The sequence below is a fragment of the Mesoplodon bidens genome (genome assembly GCF_964165515.1).
Source record: "Mesoplodon bidens genome assembly, chromosome: 5".
NCBI lineage: Eukaryota > Metazoa > Chordata > Mammalia > Artiodactyla > Ziphiidae > Mesoplodon > Mesoplodon bidens.
Window position 1 is genome coordinate 140,891,505 of NC_138161.1, and position 16,386 is coordinate 140,907,890.

At 38.9% G+C, this 16,386-nt stretch overlaps 1 protein-coding gene across 3 annotated transcripts in view; it reads left to right on the forward strand.

The window, feature by feature from the left end:
• PIK3CB (phosphatidylinositol-4,5-bisphosphate 3-kinase catalytic subunit beta) overlaps positions 1 to 15,468 on the forward strand; it is a 200,333-nt gene extending 184,865 nt beyond the window's left edge. For all 3 annotated transcript variants that reach the window (XM_081234606.1, XM_081234607.1, XM_081234608.1), the window contains 5 exons: positions 6,477 to 6,644; positions 8,044 to 8,167; positions 12,200 to 12,345; positions 13,461 to 13,593; positions 13,964 to 15,468. In XM_081234606.1, coding sequence (XP_081090732.1) covers positions 6,477 to 6,644; positions 8,044 to 8,167; positions 12,200 to 12,345; positions 13,461 to 13,593; positions 13,964 to 14,101 — 709 coding nt within the window. In that variant the 3' untranslated portion in view covers positions 14,102 to 15,468. The remainder of the gene's footprint in view (positions 1 to 6,476; positions 6,645 to 8,043; positions 8,168 to 12,199; positions 12,346 to 13,460; positions 13,594 to 13,963) is intronic.
• Positions 15,469 to 16,386: the final 918 nt, after the last annotated feature.

The window sequence follows — 16,386 nt, forward strand, 5'->3', positions numbered from 1 at the left end:
GTGTGGGATCTTTCCGGACCGGGGCACGAACCTGTGTCCCCTGCATTGGCAGGTGGACTCTCAACCACTGTGCCACCAGGGAAGCCCTCTGTTGTTATTTTTTAAAGTCTGCTGTCAGTCTAAACTGACATTGCAGAAAAAAATTTCTCTTTGCCTTTCATTTCTGCAGTTTTATTGTAATTTGTCTGTGTATGGATTTTTTAAATTTATTTTTACCTCCCCATTCTTACTGTATCTTTTCAATCGAAGAAAATCACCTCTTTTAGTTTCTACAGAATGTATCCATGTTCTTCAACATTGCAGTTCTCTCACTCTCACAGTCTTCTCCTGCAACTTTAATAGATGTATATTGGTCTTCCTTGTTCTGCCTTGCATTTCTCTTAACCTCTTTCCTATTTCTCTCCTTCTTTATGCAACATTTTTTTGTAGTTTCTTTTATTCTGTCTTCCATTTTACTAATTATCTCTTCAGTATTGTCTAATCTCTTGTGTATCAGTATAGTATGTTTATTTCAATGACTTTATTTAGGAGTTGTATTTGATTTTGTTTTGTATGCCTGTTCTTTTTTTAATACTGTACTCTTCTTATGCTTTCTATTCCTCTTCATGTCTTTCATCATTTTAGCATCTCTTTCATATTGTTCTGTTTTATCTCTTAGGGTGTCACCTTTTCATTTATCTGCTTAATCTTATTCATTTCCTTGTGTAGTTAACAATATTTGGTTTTGAATTTGTTATTGGTGAGTTTTGTGTTTTCTGTAAAGGTCCTTTCCTCCCTAGGGTGTGGAAGTTTGCCCCCCAAAATGAATTTTGGTCTAGTTTGTGCTTTTGCCCAAGCTCTTTATGCATGATCAATCAGTTTTTATGTTAATTCTTTGCCTTCAGGCTCTCATACTTCACAAGTATTTATATTATATTTGAATCTCATAAGAATATGGGAAGGCTTGAGTTTTTTTGCACTTTCATGAACACCCCCCACCCATTTTTATTGCCCACCCAGGGCCCAGGTTAGATGGCAGACTTTCATGGTATATTGTCTCATCAATGAGCAGACCTTTTCTAGTTCCCGATATACATTTGACAACCCTTTTAGATCCCCAGCTCCTGCCGAGTCCAGATCCTGCCTCTCATGGACTCAAGACCATGTCTCTTTTCTCATGGGCATTAAAATGTTAACCAAGTCAGTAACTTCCTGAGCCACTACTATGAATAATCTATATTTCTGAGATATAGAAGTCTCCTTTTTTTCTTTATTAATCATAACTTTTAAAAAACTTTTTTACTTTATCTGTTATTTTTTAATGTGTTTTAGTATCTACAGCAACTTTGTCCACAAGGTTGCTAGAAACAGTTACACTTGTGATTGACTTTATCCCTGCAAGATTATGAGTATTTCTTGATTTCATTTTAAGTTTAATTTATTAAAAACTTAAAACAGTTGATATTTATTGACTGAACCAGGTTTTGTATTAGGTTCTTCACATGTGTAATGACATGTAATTTACAACTTTATGAAGTTGTGTTATTCCTTTTTAGCAGATGAGAAATTTAAACTTAAGGGACTTTAAACAGTTTGTCAGAGGTTACAAAAATAATAAGTGGTGGAGCTAGATTCAAATTGGGGTCTGTCAGACACTAAACTTGGTTTCAGTTCTGTTATTTTGGTAGTGTAAGTGAGAAAAATTGTGGTAAGACCTATCTAGTAACTATTTGTTTATCAAAGTATTCTGGTGCCCCAAATATGTAATTGTCCATTGATTTTTTTAAGAGGTTTTTAGTCTTTAGATTTTTTTCCAGCATAAACTTTTCTAGTGCTATTGAGGTAGAAAGAACAATTTGCTGTGGGTTTTGTTCCTTGAATGGGACTTGTAGGAATACCAAATACAGAAGTATTGGAATACAGAAGTGAGATTATAGTTCATATATAAAGGACCTTTGAGTACCATAAATGACAAAGAGTTTTGCTTTTAAATTAGCAGTAATTTCTAATACAGCTCTGTAAAAATAGAATAGGTGGTTTTGAATAGGTAGCAAAATTTTTGGTCAGTCACTTACTCATAAGAAACACTATGTAGATAAGAGGAGAATGGGTGATTGTAAGAAACTCTCCCTGGGGAACACAAACCCAGAGGGGTCTGGCCTACCTTTTTTCTTTTTTCTTTTGGTTTTAGTGGCACACAGCCACAACCCATTTGTTTACATATTGTCTATGGCTGCTTTTATGCTATAACTGCAAAATTGAGTTAGTTACCTTATAGTCTACAGCACCTAAAATTAAAATATTTACTATCTGGTTCAGTCCAGTAAAAGTTTATTGACCCTTCTTATAAAGTAAACCCCAATGAAAATGGTTTTACTTCATTTGTCCATAAAAAATGGGGAAAACTTTTCAAGCATAGGCTCGTAACTTGTTGGTTCTTTCCAAGGTCAGCACATGAGCTACATAGTGGTCTCCTTTGCTAAGAGCAGATTCTGGCCATATGATGAGTCTTGTTAATTACGAAAGGCTGAGCTAAAGCCTTTGTCCTCAGTTCAGTCAGACTAATTGAAAGCCTCAACTAAGTTCCTTTCTCTTAGTTTTTTGTTTTACCCATTCTATTTAACTGTAAAGCACATTTAGCATCAAATAAAATTCATTGTGACCTCAGGCAAAGGGAGGCAGCCACATGTGGGAGTGCTAGAAATAAACCTGGTATCTGTCTGAGGGGAAGCAATGTGTGTCTAACAAGAAAAAGGAACTTGTCTGTTCAGTGAGATCTTTGCTGACTTTTTGTACTCTGACCCCATGTTTAAAAAAATATGCAGGACTTCAATTCTTTTGAGTTCATTTTCAAACCAATAGCTTTTTTTTCCCACCAAACATTTTTTACTGTTTCTATAAATATACATGCCCCAGTGTTCCTGTTGTACATGTTTTTCTTTTGGCCAGCTGTTCAGGTTAAACCTGTTCCTGTAGCACACACTCTTTTAAGTTCAATGTCAAATCTTCAGATACCTTCTACACATTACTATTTTGATCAGAATATTTTAGCACCTGCAAAAGTGCCATGTTAGCATGAATGAAAATACATATTTCTCATTTTCATTTTTCTCTGATGTCTCAAAATATTCTTTTGGTATCTTCCATGCCAAATTAGAACATTTGTAAGCCATCAATATGTTAGAACACCCTGACCTTTGGTCAACAAATAGGTAATTAGACTTTTCTGTCAAGTCTGATAGGCTGCATGTAAATCTACCTGGCTTTTTGGTAGATTTGACAGTCCCATCTCATGCCCTCCCCCACCGCCCCCATACAGATGACATTGAATTTTGGAGAGTTGTCTTCACTGTGACTTCATATTTGAGTTGCACTAATGGGGTTTACTTCCCTTTTAAGAGAGCTACACAGCAGTTCTAATGACACTGGTTTCAGTAGTTAGAAGGATGAAGGAAGAAGATGGAAGCAATGCAAGCCTTAGGTAAAAGAATTATACTTGCCTCCTTTTGAAGCAATGGGCTAAGGTACCACTGAGACTTGGAGTCAAGGCCAGAGAAAACTTTCTACATACTCATTCAGAGTAGGGTGATGGGGCTGCCATCCCCAGTGCTGTAGAATTTATCTCATTTTACAATTCTTGCTTTAATGGAAAGATAACAAATTGCTCCTTGGGTCAGAGAGTCTGAGAAAGGAAGATAAACATTACTAAGCGTTGTCATGGCCTTTATAAGAAGTTGAGTACAAAGGGTACCCCCGTAAGGTGGTCAGGGCTCCAAGAGTTTGTCCCCAGCTTGACTTCTGTCAAACTGTCTCTATGACAAGGATGTTTTTTCCTTCCCATTGTGAACATTCCCTCCTCAAGACACTAAATGCTTTCATCATTGTCTGCTTTTGAAGAGGAAATTGTTGGACTTTTGCCCAGTTTAACTGCAAGTGGGGTAGCAGGAGATGTAGGAAAGTGAGCCAAAGTGCACTTTAACCAGACAGTGTTTACTTCACATGTGTTGTGTCACAATAAGGATAGGGGTATTGGTAAAAACTTTCATTCTCCATAGCTACCTTTTCCAGTGAAGCATAAACTTTAAAAAAGAGAAATAAATTAATAATGCATATGTAAAGCAGGCTATTGGTATATCAGGCTGTCAGCATGAAGTTTCACAATTTTGCTTCCAAACCGTATTTTGCTAGAACTAGGGAAGTGCTTAAAGAGGCATAAAATTGAATTGTTGTTTGGAAGGAAATTTAGGGACTATTAAGTGAAACTCTCCTCTTTTATCTGATTATTACACACACTACCACACGCATTCATTCCCCCAACACACACACACACACACACACACACACACTCACACACACTCACACATTTTTTCTCTTTGGTGAAGTCCTTATGTGGCAGGTAGAGGTCCGCGTGGTCTTTCCAACACTGACTCTTTCTTCTCCTCACCTGGCTTTTGTGCTCCCCCTGTACTTTCCTCTGTCCCACATGTCCTTCCTCCTCACAGAGGTCTTTCTTGACTATTGACACGTTCTACTGGCACTTCTCAGTTATCCATTGATCATATGCACATTGTGCATTTGTGGTTTGTCTGATCAGTGAGAGCAGGGACTGCATTTTTGGCTCATTTCTGTGTCACCAGCAGCTAACACAATGCTTGGCACATAGCGGCACTCATATATGTATAGAACCCGTGAATTCCATCCATTGCATTTTCTGTAGTCACCTGACTTGTATTTGAACTTTGCGAGGTATCTTATTCCATTTTGTATTTGCTCTAGTGATAATACCATTTTTAGAAAACTGAAGAAAATGTTGACAACCAAAATGAGAAAAGGATAATATTAATATATGAAGAACTCATATAAATCTCTAAGGAAAATGTTTAAAACTCTAATAAATAGACCAAGTATGTGATTAGCTAATTCACAAAAGAAATTCTACATAAAATGGCTAAAAGAGACCTGAGAAAATGCTTATTTTCACTAGGGATCATATAAATGCAAAGCAAAGCAAAATCCTACCTATAGATTTAGCAAAAATTATTTGGCACAAGAAGCAGCCTGAGAGACCTCTTACACAGTGACTCTGTAGACTGTGTTAGGTAAAAAAGATAGTTTTAGAGCCACTCAGACCTAGTTTTAAGTCTTGGATCTTCCACTTGGTTAAATGTATGACTTTTTTGCAAATTAATTTTATGTCTCATTTGTAAAATTGGGAATTTACCTATTTATAGGGATTTTGTTATTGTTTGTTTAATTCATTCAGAAATACTTATTGAGTGCCTGCTTTGTGCCCAGACACATTCTCAGGTACTGAGGATACACAGTGAACAAATTATCCCTGGCTGATGGAATTTACATCCTAATGGTAGAGACAGATAGTAAACAAACACATAAATAAAATGTACACAGGATGTTGGCTGGTGTTGAGGGCTATAGAGGAAAATAAAGGAAGGAAGAGATGGCAGGTAGTATGTCACTGTGTTTCTATTTTAAATAGGATGATTCAGGAATCCCTTACTGAGACGGTGACATTTCAGCAAAGATTTCAAAGTGGTAAGGGAGTAAACCATGTAGATGTCTTGGGGAAGAATGTTCCAAGTAGAGAAAATAACACAGATAAAGGAATGAGGGAATATTGTACCTGATATGTCTGGGGAATAGCAATGGAGCCAGTATAGTAAGAACAAGTGAGCAAGGGGCAGATACTAAGAGAGGTTGAAGAGGGACGAGACTGAAGGCCTTGTGAGCTGCAACAGGCGGGTTGGCTTTCATTAGGTGGGAAGTCATGGCTGAAACTTCAATCAGGGGAATGCCATAATATGTGTATATTTTAAATGGATTATGTTGCTGTTGCCTTTAGAACAGCTGTGCTGTGGAAGCAGGCAGACTAATTAGGAAACTTGAATTTTGAATAGGGGTTGATGGTGACCTGGACTAGGGTGGTAGCTTAAGGAAGGGTGGAGACAGAGAACTACTTAGACTCTGTGCATTTTCAAGGTACGTAAATATTAGGCATGAGAGATAAAGTGAAAGACTACAAGGTCTTGGGCTTGGACAACTGGAAGGATGGAGTCGTTGTTAACCAAGGTAATGTGTAGAGTGCTTAGCCTGCTGTGTGGCATCTACTAGATGCTACAGAAAGGGCGGTTCCCTTCCCCGAAATTTAGGGTAAAAATGAAAGACTTTTCCTTTATCTGATGTGCTTGTGTCCACCTACACAAACAAATAGAATATTTCACCAGGATAATTAGATAACAAATTACACATTTAGCTGGCACGTTGGAGTTTAGTAAATTACTCCATCTGTTCACCAGGATATTTACACTCTAATAGAAAGTGGAACTAATATTTTTCTATATGACTGATACAGTAATGGCAAGGTTATCAATAGTAATAAAACTTTTTTAAAAATCAAAGAAAAAACATACTCTGTCAGTGTTTCATTTTATGGATAGCATACACATGTGACTCTTTATGCCCCTTTTTTTTCTTTTCAGGATGCTGCCTTATGGCTGTTTAGCAACAGGAGACCACTCTGGCCTCATTGAAGTTGTGAGCACCTCTGAAACGATTGCTGACATTCAGCTGAACAGTAGCAATGTGGCTGCAGCAGCAGCCTTCAACAAAGATGCCCTTCTGAACTGGCTTAAAGAATACAATTCTGGGTTAGTGTATTTTGTTTGATTATCATTCTTCTGAACAAACCGCCAAACAAATAACTGTTCTCGCAGTTAGAATCATCAGTGTCCTAGAGGAAATATTAGTGTTATTTATTGCTTCGTTTCAGGTTGGATCAAAATGACAAATAGGCCTTCCTAAAATCTTACAGAAGATTAGCATTGAATTCTGCTTCATCTAGATCAAATTTCAGAGCTGGGCAGTAGTTTAAAAATCTAAGAATTTAAGTGTTTAACAAATAACATAACTTTTTAAGTGCATGAACTTCCATAATTATGTGAATGTGTGAACCTAAGTAAATTTTCAATAGATTTTTAAAATAGAAGTAAATGAGTTTGTAGACTGATCTCTCCAAACTAAAAAATACAGTGCTAGGAATTGTGTTATTTACAATTATTGTGTTGGAAAAGCCCTAATACATAGGAAATTAAGGAATTTCACAGTGAGGGGAAAACACTGCAAGTATTTTTGGCTGAAGATTTTGAAGTCAGACTTAAATGTTATCACTGGCAAAATCCAAGAACTTGGACTTCCCTGGTGGCGCAGTGGTTGAGAATCCACCTGCCAATGCAGGGGACTTAGGTTCGAGCCCTCTTCTGGGAAGATCCCACATGCTGTGGAGCAACTAAGCCCATGTGCCACAACTACTGAGCTCGCGTGCTGCAACTACTGAAGCCCGCATGCTGCAACTACTGAAGCCCACGTTCCTAGAGCCCGTGCTCCACAATTAGAGAAGCCACCGCAATGAGAAGCCCGTGCAGTGCAACGAAGAGTAGCCCCTGCTCGCCGCAACTAGAGAGAGCCTGCATGCAGCAGTGAAGACCGAATGCAGCCAAAAATAAATAAATGAATAAAAAAAAAATCCAAGAACTTGTATGTGAGAATTAGTTTTCAAATTTTGATTTTAGGGCCTTGTCCCTAAAGGGTCTATATTAGTTACTTCTGATTTAAGTCAGTGACTTTAATTGTTGGAACTGCAATACTTAACTCTTAAATATGGAATTCTAGTCTTCAGTCAAAACTACAAAAATGTTCCAAAGCCCAGCATCATTCAGCCAAGCTGATGGTCTCCTCTCATTACTATGCATATGAACCTACCCCCCAATCGCCCACGGAAATGTGAGCGCCAGGACACAGCAGTTTGAATAGTTGATGTCCAGTTACCTGATGTCTTTGAACAAGCCTGCTGCTGACTCCTCCCTGCCGTGCTCCTCTGATCATCATCCTCAGTCTTGGCTGATCCGGCATCTTCTCCTTATATGGTTTTGGCGGCTCTGTGTTGCAGTTGTTCTCACATTAAAAAGGAAACAGAAGTGTGGATTGGCTCCATCCCACACATTTGGAGGCTGAAAACCTTCCTTGCTCCTATTTTTTTCTCTTATTCAGGGATGACCTGGACCGAGCCATTGAGGAGTTTACCCTGTCCTGTGCCGGCTACTGTGTAGCTTCTTATGTCCTTGGGATTGGTGACAGACATAGTGATAACATCATGGTCAAAAAAACTGGCCAGGTAAGCAACTTCCCAGAGTGCCAAGGGCCTCAGTGATGCTGTTACTTATGTGCAGCACAGTCTCTTGTGAAACTCAGATTCGTTATGAGTCTTAGTCATGATTTGTCTTTCCTTTTATTTCCCACCCTTTGTATCATATGCCACCTGCTTCATATATTGGTTTGTTTGCTTGAAGTTAGGTGATAAGCATTTATTTAAATGTTTAAAAAATATTTAGGTTATTTACAAGTGACCTATTCTTCAATATAAGAAATTGTATTGGGGACACACATGTACCTAAGAGCAGAAGGAGCAGATAATGTGCAGGATGTATTAACTTTAAAGAAGATAAGTGTTGGGGCTTCCCTGGTGGCGCAGTGGTTGAGAGTCCGCCTGCCGGTGCAGGGGACACAGGTTCGTGCCCTGGTCCGCGAAGATCCCACATGCCGTGGAGTGGTTGGGCCCGTGAGCCACGGCCGCTGAGCCTGCGCATCCGGAGCCTGTGCTCCGCAACGGGAGAGGCCACAACAGTGAGAGGCCCGCGTACCGCAAAAAAAAAAAAAAAAAAAGAAGATAAGTGTTAAAAAAAGAAAAAGTTGAGACAAACCCCACTTGAGTCATTTTTTCTTTTAGAATATCAAATATAATCATCTGTTGGAGTAAGGCGATACGGAGTATGACTAATATCATTTTGGGGTAGCTAGGGAGCTAGACCAGGTTATTTAATATAAAGAAGCTCTTAGTTTTGAAGTGAAAATTTTCTCATTCTTCAGAGTGACTTTTGTTTGTAAATTCTTTAATATTAAGCAAAGACAGATGAAATAATTTGAGACTTTTTCAGTTTAGCCACCCTTAGAATTCCCTGACACTAGGGGCATTCCAGAGTAAAGACTCTGAGTCACTCTGTGAACTCTGGCTCTAGGTGGGACCCAGAGTTTTACACCTCCTTGGAGATCTGGGTAGTTCTGGCTTGAGCTTTTGAGAGTTGAACCTTGTGTTCACACTTAAAAGGATTCCCTCCGACTTCTGGTTAATCAGGCTGAAACACAGGTTTTTCTCCATTCTTTCTTGATGCCCTTCTAATATATTGAGGAATAAGAAATATGTAAATCCAAGAAGTCAAAGATAATAGGAAAAGAGGCCAACAGTGGGTGAAAGACATCAACAGATTTGGGGATGAGCAAAAGCAAAATGGAAAAATAGCAGTGACTCGGCGAAGCTGAGAAAATGGCTACTTGTGGAAGGGTGTGTCAGTCTGAGGAAAGCTCTGGAATCAGGGGCACTAGGTGCTGCTGAAGGTGGGGAAAGGGGAAGAGGCTGAAAACAGGATTGATTGGCAGTTTATATATGGAGCAATTAGGTGCTTATATCTCCTTCCCAACTCCAAGAAGGACTAGAGGATTTATTCCCTGAAGAAACCAATTCTTCTGCCTCAAGGACAAACAGGTTCTATGGAAGCTAAGGGTAAGGTGCCATATGAAAAATAGGGACGGAGTGAAAGTTGGCATGATAAATGGTATGATTCCCAGCCATTTCTTCTTGCTTTGCTCCAAGCACAGTAGCAACCAGGTGTATATTCCCACTCTCGCAATCGACTAGATGGTTCTTCTCAAGAGAAACTGATCAGTTGCAGTGAAAAGGCTTACACATGCTGACTTTTGAGGTCTCTCCCCAGATACTCTGCAAGGAAGCCCACTGATCAACAATCCTACCATGTCCATAGATTTTTCATTCATCTTTTTAGTGACTCATTCTTAAATATGAATGGTCAGCCAAAGATGATCAGACATTTGTTGAAAGCCTCCACCATGAAACAGACCAAATCAAGCAAAATGGGGGGAGGGGGAAAGAAGAACTCTGGGAAAACAGTACCTGAAGTAAACAGAGGATGATTTAAGAAGTAAAAACAGAAAAGATACTGCATCTATGAAGTAGTAAGATTCTATTTTTAAAAATTAGAAAATAGAATTCTTAGAAATTAAAAAGAGGAACAAATAAAATTAAAATAGAAGAAGTATAAACTAAGGATCAGCTAACATTTCTTGAACGCTTTACCTTGTGGAAAGCACAGTTCTTTAAGTTCTTTTTATATACGTGAACTCCTTCAGTCCTTATGATAACCGTACAGAGTAAGTGGTAGTGCTATCCCCATTTACAGGTGAGAAGATGGACACAACAGAGAGTGGACATACCAGGATTAAATCCTGGCAGTTTGGCCCAGATTCTGTTTTTTAGGCACCAGGCAATATATTGCCCTTTAATATCCCCAAAAGGACCAAGATATCTGATAAGTAGAAGAAAGAGGATCCAGAAATGATAGAGGATCAGTCCAGGGAGGTTCACCATCTAGCCTAATAAAAGTTACAGAAGAAGTAGTGCACAAGAGGAAAGGAAGGAACTTACCTAAAAATAATACAAAAACATTTCCCAAAGCTGATGTTTGTGACTATCCAGTCAAAAGGGCACGAAAGTTCCCTTACAGTAGATGAAAAAACCCTTACTAAGGCCATTCACTGTGACATTTCAGTGCATCAGGCATAAAGTGATGGTCTTAAAACCTTCCCAGAGATACAGCAAGCCATTTATCAGGGTTCAGGAGTCAGAAAGACTTGACTTCTAAATAGCAGCGTTGGAAACTATATAAGACAGTGGGAATTAGCCTTCATGATTTTGAGTGAAAATGATTTCTAACCTAGAATTCTATACCGGACTTTCAGTATGAATGTAGAACAAAGACATTTTCGAACATAAGGTTTCAAAAGCTGTATCTCTTCTGCATCTTTTTTCAGGAGGATGCCAGAAGAAGGGCATCCATGAAAATAAGGGTCTCAACTGGGGTGCTTTTGCCCTTGGGGGACATTTGTCAATGCCTGAAGACAATTCTGGCTGTCAGGATGGGGGAGGGGGTATTCTACAGGCATCTGTGGGTAGAGGCTAGGGGTGCTGCCAAACATCTTATATATTCTTCACAACAAAGAATTTTAGGGCCTAAATGTCAGTAATGCCAAAAGTGAGAAAGCCTGGTCTACAGCAAACATCTTATAGTGTATGTAAGATAGAACCTCACAACAAAAAATTATAGGGCCTAAATGTCAGTAATGCCAAAAGTGAGAAAGCCTGGTGTACACCAAAAGAGAAAATGATGTGGAACCCAGGAAACAGGGACTGCAAATGGGAGGAGAGTGAAGGTTGAGCACGGGGTGATGGTTCTTTGGCAGGCTTAGAGAACAGCCAGCCCAGACAGGAGCTAACAGATTACCTGACCATGTGGAAAACCGTTGTGAAATGATTTTTAGATTTTTAAGATTTTGTGAAGAATTAATGACCATAGAACATATAATGACCATAGAACATATAATGACCATAGATCATAGAACACTAAGACAAAAAATAGTTTTCTCAAGAAAAAAGATGAGCAAGAAAAGGAAGTGTAATCATAGTATACTATTACCACATGGCTTATGTACTTCAAACAATATAAACACTGGATATTGATTTAACCAGAAATTATGATATAATGTGTTGCATTATGAGGCATGACATCAGCACAGGAGTACTAAATCTTTACCTTCCATAATAATCCAAAATTAGGAAGTAAAAAATAATTATAAACATATTATTTCGAAAAATGGAGACATATATCAGGAAAAACACATGGAAGGGTTGGGAGAAGTTACCTCTAAGTAGTAGTGCTTAAGGTGGTGAGGGAACTGGTGGGGCAAGGATGTACTCTCTTTTTGTTTTGTTTCTGTGTGTAAAACTATTTGATTTTTTAAAATCAAACATGTTTATTATTTGGATGTATTTTTCTTTTTAAAGATTCATCTTTCCCACTGTGTATATGCAGTTTAATATCAGGGTTATTATTGAATATAAAAGACCTTCGAATGTCAGAGCACTCTTTTCCCAAATGATCCAGGAGGCTGTGTAGTGTCTCTACTACTACTACTCCATTTGATGTAGTGCGTGGGGGTCTAGGACTGCTGAGGCCTTGCGTTTTTATTTGGAACCCACCAGAAAAAAAGGGGAAATTAAATCCCATTTGTTTTCCAGCTCTTCCACATTGACTTTGGACATATTCTTGGAAATTTCAAGTCTAAATTTGGCATTAAAAGGGAGAGAGTGCCTTTTATTCTTACCTATGATTTCATTCATGTGATTCAACAAGGAAAAACAGGAAACACGGAAAAGTTTGGCCGGTGAGTATTGTCCTCGTGTCAGCGTAAACGCATCTAATGTTTTCTCAACTGACCGGCTAGACTAGCATTTAGCTGAGAGGTATATTTAGACTGGGGAGATAGTCAGTCTGCTAACAGGAGGCTTTGGGGGAACTTGCCTGTCAGATCCTGTTCTGGTTCAAAGAAGAGGAAAAAAATGCTAGAAATTTGAAATAAATTATTGTTTTATTCCAATAGTATACCACCTTTTACCTGTATTAGAAAATTCTCTGAAACTGTTAAGACATTTGATAGTGAGATGCTGAGAGGGACTGGCATTTTGCTGTCATTCTATGTGAAGTGCAGTAAGAGAGTCAGGGTTCAGGGAAAGACTTTGTGATCTCTGATCTATTCCTTGCTATTTGTAGGTTTCCAAGCACATTACTTGTCATCTTGTCTTCTTCATTTTAAATGGGGACAAAAATAATTATATTTCAGGGATATTTTGATAATGAGAGATATGTTACATGATGTGATCAACTCATCCATATGTTTACCAAATGATTGCTATCATCATTTCCAGTTCCGCATGGGTTTCTGCAGAATATAACTCTGGATCCATTTTCCTCTTTGGCAAAATTAGGGAGATAGGATTGGGTGGTCATCTTGAATGACCAGCTTGAAGAGGAGAGAGAGGGAAGGCAAGATGACAGGAAGGTACAATGCAAATCCGTTGACACTGATTTGGGGGGGCATTAAAGAAATTAAAAGTCTCTGGAGTCAGACCACAAATCTAGAATCTAGAAGTATGGTTAGAAATCCTTATGGATTATAATCACCACTTTTTTATAATTAATTTTTGTGACACATAGAATTAAAAAGCCTAGGTTAAGTGTTAAATTGCCTTTTATCATATAATTTCTATTTAATTTTGTTTTTGAAAAAGATACGTGTGGTTTTAGAGAGCTTGATTTATTTTATGTAAATTTTAGTCCTGGGACAATTTTCAAAAGGGTAAAACTCAGAAATGAACCTTTAGTTCAGTAGAAATTTTCCAGCTCTTATGGAAAGTCTAGCTATATCTCTCATTTTCCTTTATGAAATTTGCTATTTCTGTTCTAACATCATACTCTTGTGATTTGCTGCACCAACTAAAGGTTCCGCCAGTGTTGTGAGGATGCATATCTGATTTTACGACGGCATGGGAATCTCTTCATCACTCTCTTTGCACTGATGTTGACTGCAGGGCTTCCTGAGCTCACATCAGTCAAGGATATACAGTATCTTAAGGTATAAACCTCTTTTCTTTGTAAATTGGACTTTGTGAGCATAGAGCTCAGCCGTACCTACCCATTTCATTCAGATGTTCAAAGGGAATGGAACAAAGTCATTTCCTGTGAGACAGTTTTACCCAGGAGTGGTAGTGACAAGCAGCTAAGTAGTTGTCTTAACAGTAGTCATAAATTCATTTCATCTTCAAAAACCCTCTGGCAGAGGTCATATTATCACCATACCTTGGTGTTCATTCTCTCTCCCATAAATGGTATTTGAATAAGGACACGGGGTATGCTGTGTGGCCAAGTCAGCCTCCTGCAGAGTTTGAGATTTGCACCTCACTACAGAGAATATATAAAATCAGACTTTTTCCCTTCGTTTTCAGGACTCTCTGGCCTTAGGGAAGAGTGAAGAAGAAGCACTGAAGCAATTTAAGCAAAAATTTGATGAGGCACTCAGGGAAAGCTGGACTACTAAAGTGAACTGGATGGCCCACACGGTTCGGAAAGACTACAGATCCTAACGATCAGCCTTCGCTCCTAATGTATTTGTTGGTTTCGTTTAGTTTTCATTTTGCACTTGCACTAAATTGAACATGACCCTGCCAGAGATGTTATAAAGGGAATGAAATCCTGGAACTCAGAGTTAAATTAAAAACAATGGCATCCCACAGAAACCTAATCTGAACAATCCCTGATGACCACCCTCTGCTTTTGAATGCTTCCAAGATTCATCATGCAAACTGTCAACATTATGGATAATCATTTCCTGCTGACTTTGCACGCCAAGGAATGCTACTAGAGATTGTTTTTTGTCTTCTGTTTTTTGTTTTTGTTTTTTTTGTAAGTATTTGGTACTTCTCTGGAAAGGTGTAAATACTTCTTTTTCATATTGTGACCAAGTGTTATCACTCAGCCAACTTTTCCACACCTGGGGACTCGTAGCTGTTCTTACTTTCCAAATGAGGCTTAAAAGAAAGCTTTCTTTCTTCCCTTTTTGAATTGTGTAAACTACAAGTTATAATATAATTTGAAATTATGATTATTTTTGAAAAGAAATCTTTTAAACCTGTGGCAACATTCATTCTTTTGTCGGTACTTCTTTACTGTGAGAGCAGCACCCCAGCCAGACTTGATGAAAATCTACTTGGTGAGGCACATATATATCTATAGTTATAAAATTTCTAGTGGGAGTTCTATATAAAAATGATGTTAGTTGGATTTTCTTCAGCCTGTGTTGTAAAGGTTTACAAAAGCAGAGCTTTTTCCTAAGGTACTTCTTAGTTAACTGTGTGATCCAGTTCTTCCAGCTGCTTCTATAATGAGGCACATATTAATACAGTTTTTACATGGCATCTATGAAAGAGTTCACTTCATAGAGCATAATACTTGAGCAAATGTATCCAAGACAGAAAGCAAATGAAAAGGAAACTATTTATGGAATAAACTCCAGGCCTAAAATTCAGTATTTTAGTAAAATGCCAGCTGTTCTTACTGTATTTATTAAAACTTGTAATAATGTGATTTTTCAAGGATATTAGTTCAAATTGAAATGTTTCATGCCACATGTAATTCTTTAATTTATTTGTTGAGGTACCATATATTTAGGGTGCTAGATGGCAGAAAATGTTAATATGTGCAATAGGAACTACTGGTTTGAATGTGTAAATGGAGGCTCTTTCTGAGCACTGGCAACATCCAGCAAAACTACCGCTTATTCTCCAAAGACTATTATTGGGAGCTCTCAATCCTCAATGACATGGGAAAGAGAACTGAGTATTTGCCCTGCGACTGAGTTTTCTATAGGAATTTTATTAAAAGATTGTTTAATTTTGTTGTCTTCCTTAATGTTCTCAGTCAAATAAATGGGTGAGCTGGTTTTGGCTGCTCTTGGGATGTGTGGGCCTCTTCTTTATGGGCAGCACAGGACCTTGGCACTGGGACTCTTTAAGAAATGGTCAAGTTGATAGACAAACAAACCTCAGGGGTAAGCTAAGGCTCATGGTCTCTTCCGTGACTTCTCTCCTTGTTTCCCAACCCCATCAAGCAGTATGGGAGGCCTTTTGGACTTCGGTTGGGAGCCTGAGGCAAGAAGGCGTCTTCACTGACTTTCCATGCCTTCGGGAGGTATCCTGAGGTCTGGAAGAATGTCCCTTCTGTTACTCGGTACCCAAGGCCAGACTAGCCACTTTGTAGCTCTCTTCCATTGGGCAGGTGCTCAGAGCACAGTTTCTTGGAAATAACTCAGCTGATGATGGGGACTGAACTCTGAACTGACCATTCCCAGGGCTGTTCTAGACTTGGTGAGAGTTGCAGAAATAGGACTGTAGGAGGACAGGTTTGTTCAGGGATCTTTGTCTGACAGCAGTCCACCATTACATGTACCAGGTTACGGGTCAGGGGTTTGGAGAGTGGTGAGCATTGCCAGGCAGAAGTGGGCACCATTGTTTCCAGAGCGGTCTCCTCAGCCCATAGGTTCCTTGGTAAATATATGCTAAATCGGTGAATGTGAATGTCTTTAAGAGTAAGAAAGTGAAACGAACCTCCCCAGACAGTGCTGGACCTGAGGCCAGCATGGCACTTAACCACCTCTGCCGTAGACCCCCCCCATAGATAGCATGATAGCCCTCAGTAGCTGCTGAGCACTCCTACCAGGTGCTCCCTACACACTTGCTGACTTGCATGTCCCTGATTCTCAGGGGCTTCGCCTGAGCCAGACAGATGGAGGTGGAAGGCAGAGGATAGCCAACCAACAGAGCAGGTTAGGGGTCTGGGCTGTAGGAATAGTTCCTTGCCTGGGGGCTGGTTA